This window comes from Morone saxatilis, unplaced genomic scaffold (assembly GCF_004916995.1).
Source record: "Morone saxatilis isolate NCDOM2014 unplaced genomic scaffold, NCSU_SB_2.0 Contig2, whole genome shotgun sequence".
NCBI classification, from domain to species: Eukaryota; Metazoa; Chordata; class Actinopteri; family Moronidae; genus Morone; species Morone saxatilis.
The window spans coordinates 19535973-19545090 of NW_023339762.1; the positions used below are offsets into that span (position 1 = coordinate 19535973).

Here is a 9118-nt window from a genome sequence, read left to right on the forward strand (position 1 = left end):
TGAACTGCATCTTTTTGATAAGTTGCACCTCGTAATTAAAACGAGGGCTTGTGCAGGATCTTCATCGTCATTCAAGGACATAACAACAGTGATCAAACTGAGGTTTCCAGAGGTTTTTAGGGCAAGTGACAGTTTACAGCAATGTGGTTTATCGAACTGACATTTACATTTTTTATTTAACCAATTGCAGTATAGTTATTTTAAGAATTCTGTGTGACAGATTTTTTTTACATTAACACAAAGAAAACCCTCTCTCACACCCTCTACTCCAAAGAACACCTAGAGGTACGTGTACCCCCGTTTAAGAAACTAAATCATCCTAATTTCTCAATAAATTGACATCATGCTGTTGAGATTAGTGTCAAATACCTTTAATGTAACAGACATGTAGCACAATGACACACGACACAAAAGAGCAGCTGAGACACAAACAAATAAACGGCCATTAGTGTAAGAGATTAATGAGGAGATCCGTTGACTTCCACACCCAATCTAATCTAATGACACCACTCATTCCCCTGTATTACCAGTATCCCATAGTCAGAGGGGGGTTAGTGTGTGTGTGTGTGTGTGTGTGTGTGTGCCCTGAGGCAGAGCTGCTGATAATACATTGGTTGGTGATGCATCTGAGAATGACAGCTGGCCAGTGAAGCCCATAGGCTGTTGGACCTGTTTAAAGGCAGTTTTAGTCACTAAGGAAGTTCAGGATTCGGTGTGCGTGTGTGTGTGTGTGTGTGTGTGTGTGTGTGTGCCCTTGCCACCTCCCTGTTAGGGATTCTCCCTAAAGAGCTTTGATGCCTTCCCTACATCACTACACGGGTCTAATCACTCGTACCAGCTGTCAGCATGTTGGCCTCCCTCCTTCCTTTCTCTCTCTCTCTCTCTGCGTCCGCTGGCACCACTTAACCTCACATCCTCTGCAATCGGCCATAATGGACTCTCACAGCGTTCGTACTGAAACATGATGAACATACATCAACCGCTGATCGGTCTGACTGCTCAGTCCCACACAGACACCTGAGGGGATGATGACATGCAGCAAAGGGCCGTAAGTTGGAGACAAACTCAAGCCGCTGTGGTAAGGACACCAGGTGAGCTATCAGGGAACCCCAAAATCCTTTTATTTCAATACGTTTTAGTGTGTAACGTGAAGAGTGTAAACTCCTCCCCTAGATGTTAAAACTCACCAAATTCCCAGAAACAACACTTAAGACGTAACCTCAGTGTCGTCACTGGTAGCTACAGCCATGTAAAGCAATGTAGGTTTGATGAATGCTACTCTAACAGTTCATCATGATGCATTCTCAGAAGCCTCTGTGGGATTTAATGGGTTGACGCAGCACTAACATCATTTAGGATGAACTTTTGCAACTCAGACCTTTCATAACTGAGCGGGATCAGGTTGCACTATACTGCGAACGCCAACACCGAGGATTTACAACTACAGAACGTCAGCTGCAGGTTCCACAGCCAAACACATGAACGACATTGATTTATTGACCGGGGTAGATGATAGTCAACCCAAGTGCTTAATGGCCTGTGTATGGATTTATGGGTTATGGCCCAATGGTCAAAAGTCTCCTTTGGTTCATACCTTCAGTGATCTTCTTGGCCAAGATGACCTCGAGGGGGATACATCTGAGGAAGCAGGCAGGACAAAGAGGATTTACAGACTCTGGGGATGTTCTCTGAACCAGTAGACTTACTGGACTTATGTGGTTTGCTCTGTGTGGTTACTCCTCTCAGAAATGGTCTTGTGTCCTTGAGGAGTTTCTACGGTGTTCTGAGACTGCAAGAACGCTCAGGAGAGGATGGTCAATTTGAACCCCTCACTGCTCCGCCTGCAGTCACTCACACACCCAACAACACCCTCAACCTGCCACCCGTGACCTTTTTTGTAACATCCAGGCTTGTACTGGTGAATAAAATGACTTGGCGTTGCCCTGGCTAACACATGTTCCTACAACATAAAATAATCCTCTTCCTGTGATGTGTCCTGGGATTGCGGCGGGCAGGGTAAAGCTCTCAGTCAGTTGTTGGCAAGTCTAGAACCACTGGATCCTTCCAGCCCACCAGAGTGAGTTCTACCATTGCCAAACACTGTGGGAGAGTGCACCCGTCACAGCCACCAGATCTGTGTGACAAGTAGGGGGTTCGGGTTACAGTGTCTCAGAGATGGGGCACAGGCCTCCATGGTAACCAGGGATATCTGAGAGGCACGGCGCAATTGATCTGATCCATAGCTCATCCTCCCCGTCCCTTCGTCTCCTCTCTCTTATGTTTCTCTCTCACAAAGATAACAGCAAAACACAGGAGGCACCAGAATATTTATGACCAGCTGAGTGTCTGTCTTGTCCTATATTGGCACTACACATGATTGCTCAAACCAGGAGAAACAAAGCAAAAATGTGCTAGTGCCAAAATGGGCAAAGAAGATGGGAAATCTCACTTGGTTAAGACCTTGTCGGCTGGTTTTACATTTTGCATCTCCGAATTAAGCGTCCCAGTCTCTTAAAAGTCATGATACTTACATTTACGTATCACTTTCAACACGAGTCAGAAGTGAATGCTGTCAGATTACTGTAAAAGCTGCAACAACAGAAGGTGAAATTATGCAGATAGAGAGAGAAATGTTCGTATTTTACCCCTTTTATAAGATCACTGCAGTAAATGTAACATCTCTACCTTCATCTCTTATGCACAAAGAAAATAAAATCAGTTAAATAAACTATGAAACACTGTAAAAAAGCCTGTTTAAAGATGTTCAGGAGAATCTCCTCAGATCAGTCATTGTCCCCTTGCGGTGCCACTGGAGCAAAAGAGGTTTTAAAGCAGCTGAGTTTCATGTGGTTCTGTCTCTACTCTGTTTATGGCCCTATGGTAATTCAGCTGATAGTGGCTGGTGGACAGGTGATCTCTACCAGTGCCATACACAGAACAGGAGGAAATATAAGTGTAGTCACACTTTAAAGCTAAAAACAGCCTACACAGAGCTGTCTTAAAAACCTCACTTCCTGTCTGCTGCTTCATGCTCAGGTTCGACTTTCATGTCTGCCTGTAAAAGCTTCAGCTGAGAGTCTTGTCTTTACAGTCCTGAGCAGACTGCATCAGAATCAACGATGTCCTCCTCCTCCAGGATGGGGAGTAAATCCAGCCATGCCATCTGCTGCACAGGCCCTGTAGTGCTTACTCCTCAGTTGACGCTTCAAGAAAATCTTCACTGAAATCAGCGTGTATTTATATCCTTCTAAAAGTTATCATGGGATTATTGTTGGCTTCAGTATTTTGGGACGTTTCTGGCCTCCGTGTGAGAGAGACCTCCTGATGCTGGTGGAGGAGCAGGTCTGCTGCTCAGATTGATTCTGGCTGTAGGGAATGATGCGCTAAGTGATTTTTGAGATGCTCCAAATGGGTCCCAAAGCAGGGCTCATCTTCCCGTTTCCGGGAGAGATCAATAGAGTAAAAGGCTTGAGAGAGAGAGAGAGAGATGGGAGCATAAACAGAAATCTCCTGAAGTTGCTGCGTTTAGTTGCTCTTAATGTCTTTTGCTCTTTATTACTTTGTCTCGTTGTCTGTGGTGATAATTAGTCCACATGACTGATAGATTAAAGGGAACTAAAAGTACATGTGACACTTTATTGATTGTTCAACAGTAGAATATCACTCACCTCCCCAATAAAGTAATTTCCTGTTATAATCAAGGCTGCAGTGGAGGTTTGTGTAATCACCTGAAGTAGTCTGACTCAAAGCATTCCCTCATTTTCAAAGAGAAACTATTATTATTATTTCCATTTGTCATTAATATCTACTTCTTCATTCCCACATTGTTATAACACAATATAAAAAGTAACAGCCTGAGGATCGCACACATTTACTAACGCAGGTTACGCAGGATCTTGCCACGCAAATTGCAAAGGCCTGTGGATTTTATTTAGATACCCATTGATTCTTACCTTATAAATGATCCCATATCCTCACAACAACACTTTAGTTTATAAAAACACAAAAGGAAACGTGTTTGTTGAGCCTCCAAACGCATCCAGCAGGAGAATCTCTTCACAATCAGTCTTTTACTCAAAGTCGAAAAAATAGGATGGACTGGTCTGTAGGAGGAAAGATTACTTTGTTGTCTTTCTTCAGTCCGCTGCTCCACATTGTTTCAGTTTACTCTCCATATCTCCATCTATCCGTCCTTCGCGTCTCCCTGCTTGTTTTGGGGCTGTATGGCAGAGGATTTTAGTGGACAGGTAATTAGTTGGTAAGCATCTTAACCCACTGGCAGTATAGTAATCCACGCCGCCCTCCTCCCTCTCCTTCTGCTGCCTCTATACGCAGGCCTACAGCACACTTCCCCCTGCGCCTTTTACGCACAGGACGAGTACTGCAGTGGCGACGACGAGGAGCTCAGGAAACCCGGTTGAGTGGTAATGTAACGCTGCCCGAATTAATTTGCTAAACTTCAAACATAATCTGACAAATTCTCACAAAAATAAAGCATTAAAGTGAATTGAATCCTCAAATCGCCTGAAATAAAGCAGATTAATGCACACACAGTTATGTATTCTACTTTGAATTACTATAATTAAGATTTAGGAGATGTCAGACGCAAAAAGAACTGGTAAACTCTAACACTTAGCTCCATCTCTGCCCATCCTGTCACATCAACACTTTACACGCTGCATAATAAAACCCTGGTGTTTGCCACCAGGCAGCAGACCTACCAGCATCCACGGGTGTGGCACCCTGCTGCATCCAGGCCCCTGAAGCTCCCGCTCTCTTCCATCCCTGCACAGGGACTAAAAGTTTCTCCGAGTACAGGCCTCCTCTGCTCCTCGTTATATACGGGCACCCAAAGGTCCCTGAAGGGCTCATTTACCTGCTGTCGGTGATTATTAGACAGATTGCAGGTGGAAAAAGAGGCATCATCCTTTCAGCTGATGCGAGCCCGTCGGAGTGGGATCCGACAGGTTTGGGTTACGGCTCTTTCAAAGTTGACGCTGAAATCCACCCGTGCAGCCTTTGTCCTCTCCATACATTATGAAGGAGGCGCAGCCGGCCAGCAGCGTCTCACCGCCCTCTGCACAGCGCGGCTGCTGCTCGCCTTACTACTCACAAATAACTTCATCACCTTCTCTGATATAGTTTAAAAAAACTAAAGTCTTATGAAACTCATCAGTACTAGCTTTATCCTGCAGTTGCTCATCTTAAAAAGTAGCTCCACACTCCAGATAAACCCCCCAAAATGATCTCCCTGCTGTTAAATTACAAATATTTTACCTCAACTATTAATGGCTGCATTGATAACAGGATGTTCAGTATTAAAACATTTTTCTTCTAAAAAATCTCTACATTTTCTTCAAATCTGAGTAAAATATGTGAATAAAATGCATCACTTTCATGCAAGAATCCATTTAAACTGCGTCCAATGGTTGGAAATCTGCGTTAGTGTGTGTGTGTGTGTGTGTGTGTGTTACCTTCCAGTCAAATTAAAACTGATGTTGAAACAAGAAACCTGAAGGAGGCTGCACGGCCACAATGAATATTTCATAAGATCATTATAAGCTACTGTGTGTCTGGTTCTCCAGCGTCTCAACATGCAGGAAGGCCACCTTCATCCATTCACTGATGATCTGATGATCCATATCTGAAACCAGTAAAACCTGTAATAAGTGTAATAAAATGAGAGAATATTCCAAATATGGATTTAAATGGCGTTTAGGCCTTATAAGAATTAAAAAAAAAACAACCATTAATGTGTAAATAAAAACACAAATTCTGCCAGAAAAGGACAAAATAGATGAACATTAGGCAGAATTTACATCACTCTTACAAGAGAGTATGTCCAAACTGTGAGATAACATGTCAAAGTTTGACTTACCATGACCATTTACATTAATTTTAATGATTATTTATGACTTTTCCTTCTTCTGGCTCCCATATTTACTCAGCTCTCACCACTACACGTCTTTTTCTTCACAGCATATATTTAACTGGTCATGGTAGGAAAAGCACAGTAATAACAAGCTCTGTTCAAGTGTCCCAGTAAGTCATGAAAGTGTGACAGTGAGCCGAACAACATGCACAATACCAGGACCCTGAAACTGAAGCAGCTAAATGGAATGCAGCCATCATTCATTTTATCATTTACACCTGTAACAGGTGTAAAACAACCCTTTATCTGCCTTAATATCCAAGAAACATTTAAACAAGACACAAACAGAAAAAGAAACATGAAAAGTCATAATATAAAAACATATTTAACAATAATATTTAATAGGTCTGGGTGTTTTCTATACTTATATGTTTAAAGAATTCTTCAAAAAAATAAAATAAAACGTCAAAACATCCTAAATGAAGGTTTATCTAAAACTTATCTCACTACTGGACTAAACCTCTTAAGAGACAGACGGCTCGGACTGCCATCTAGTGGATGGAGGTAATTATAACACGATATAATCACTCAAATTTCCCCAGAACACCATTTTGCCCGAGCATGAGCTCTTTAAATACATTAAGTGTGTGTGAGACTAGTCCCAACAGTTTCCTGCCTCACCCTCTGAGACCATCGAACACACACACACACACACACACACACACACACATAATAATACTGACATTAAATCATATATTTTTTGTTGTTTATTTCTTTCTTCAAGTTACAAGGGAAGCACATTTATTCATTTTTTGCTTTTAAAAAAATCTGATTTCTGGACTTGTATCCTGACCGTAGGGCTTAAAAGACAAAAATAAAACATTCAAACAAATTATAGGCATCAAATATATGTGTCTCATTAATAAAAAATACATAATACACTGAATCCAGATAATGACAAACAACAAGGCTGGACAGTGGTTTGTTGTGTGTTGCAAATGAAACTGACTGTGACATCATGTAGTCCTAAGACCTACACCAACATAAATTTGGTTACAGAGGCTAATTAGAGCCATTTAACTAGGTTATTTAACAAATACGTTGTTTTTATTTAATGCCAAAAAGCTGTGACATGCTAGTTTTACCAGCCTATGTTAATTCTCAAACGAAGGTAAACTCTTGCAAAACAACACGGAAAGAGATCCTGACATTGTTTCGGGGTTTTTTTTTCTTTAATCATAAAGGGATTATTAATAAAAGTTTATATTCTATTTTTCCTCCAAACAAAGAAGAAACAGCCCACTTTGATGGCGATAAAGCAAATATTCTAATTTGTGTTTCCCTCCAGAAGTAACAGATAATACAAACTGATCTGCAATGCGGTGAGAGCCTCTTACAGACACGTTTCTGCACTAAATCACAGACCAGTGTACCATCATGAAATTTAACAGTAAACTGTCACTACTCTGGTAACGGCCTCCTCCACAGACGCCAACAGGCACATGAATCTTTCCAGGTGTAAAACCAGGACAAAAGCCTTTTTTTTTTTTTTAAATGTCCTCTGAAGGAGAAGAAACCTGTTCCTGAACTTACGTTTGAACTTTTAGGCTTGTAGATCCGTTCTCCAGATTTTGGTCCCACCATTTTTTTTGGAAAAATAACAGGCCATCAACAGCATGAAAAAAAAAGTAAATGTGACGGTGTTGAATGGCTGAAACAAAGAGCACTTCTGTCTGACAATGTAACTTTTACGGACACATTTGCATATAAGAAGGGGGTGCAGGGGAGCAGGGGTGCAACATGTCTTCAGAGGATTTGATTCAAACAAAAAGAGTCATCCCACAGACAAAGATGTATTAATTCTCCTCATCTTTACAGGACAGTTACTCTTTAAACTAGTGTGTTATATAAGTATTAAACCATATATTATGATAGGATTCACCACCCGCAAAAAGATTTTACTATCCCTACGCAAGTCAAACACCTATTATAGTTCAACACAAGCAATAGGCAAAGTTAAGAAGTTCAATAATTCAACAAGGACCTGGATAAACCCCACCGAACCCCGCCCGGCTCACAGGCGTCCTCCCCACATCTACAGCGTTACAGCTCCACAAATTTACTTCTGTGTCATGCCACAATATACAAAGATACTCAGAGAATGACAAACACTTTCCTAAAACGGAGAGGAGGAGGAGGAGGAGGATGGGTGAAGGAGAAGAATCAGGATTATGAACCTTCTCTCCTGATTTCTGCTGAGCATCACGGGTCGGTACAACAAAGGTTATCAATACGCCATGATTCTCCCTGGATTACATTCACACACACACACAGACACTGCGGCGTTGTCATGGTTAATGCATTGGTTGTTTGATAGAGTGTGATGTTGTCAGCAGGTTCGCACAGAGGCCGGTCGCGTCAGAGTCTGTACACGATGAACACACGAACGCACTGTTGTCCTCTGGGTCTTCAGCTCCTCGTAAGCGATGATTGTAACGGCGACTCCTCGGGGGGGGGGGGGGANNTCAAAGGTGACAGGTTAAAGAAAAATGGGTTTCCACTCTCTTTTGAAGTTGAGATCGCTCAGAAATCGTGGATTGTCATCCCGCCGTCCTCTTTCGGTGGGGCAAATATGTCCGATGATGCAGTGAGATGTCAAATAAAGAAAAAAGAAACGACTGAGCGTGTTACGACTCGAGGTGTGGTGAGGTCTGGCTTTGTGGAACTAAATGGGAAACAGTTTTGTGTGGATGTCAGTCCTCTGGTCTCACGGCTCAGCTGGACTGTGAAAGGCTTTGACTGAAGCCACGCTAAAGATCATGGAAATGAATGATGCACTCCTTTCTGATCTAAACAGGCTCTCTGGGGGGGCGAAGAGGAGGGCAATGGGGGTCGGGTGGGTCATGAATTCCTAAATAAGGGTTAATATTCTGCAATATCATACTGCAAATCCTTGTGTAGCAATAAAAATCCTTGTGTCGCTGTAAAAAATTGTCTCGTTTAAATATGAATATAGTACTGAGTTTCTGCTCTTTAGGAAACGACAGTCTGTTGTGAGGTGAAGGGGACAGGATCTCCCCCCTTTCACTATAACTCCATGTCCTGAGCCTCGTCCTCCGAAAAGTCTGACATGGAGCTCTCTGAAGAGGAGTCGCCCCCTCCCTCCTCCTGCTCCTTTAGAGCCTCCTCTGTGGCGTACCTTTGGATGTACTCTGAAAAAGACAAACGAGGAGAGAGAGAGAGAGA

General features: G+C 42.4%; 1 protein-coding gene across 1 annotated transcript in view; it reads right to left on the reverse strand.

Annotated features, from left to right (window-relative positions):
- Positions 1-8400: 8400 nt before the first annotated feature.
- The window catches only part of LOC118330065 (ubiquitin-conjugating enzyme E2 H-like), an 8782-nt gene continuing 8064 nt past the window's right edge, over positions 8401-9118 (reverse strand). Inside the window, exon 7 of the mRNA XM_035664452.1 lies at positions 8401-9084. Coding sequence (XP_035520345.1) covers positions 8960-9084 — 125 coding nt within the window. The 3' untranslated portion in view covers positions 8401-8959. The remainder of the gene's footprint in view (positions 9085-9118) is intronic.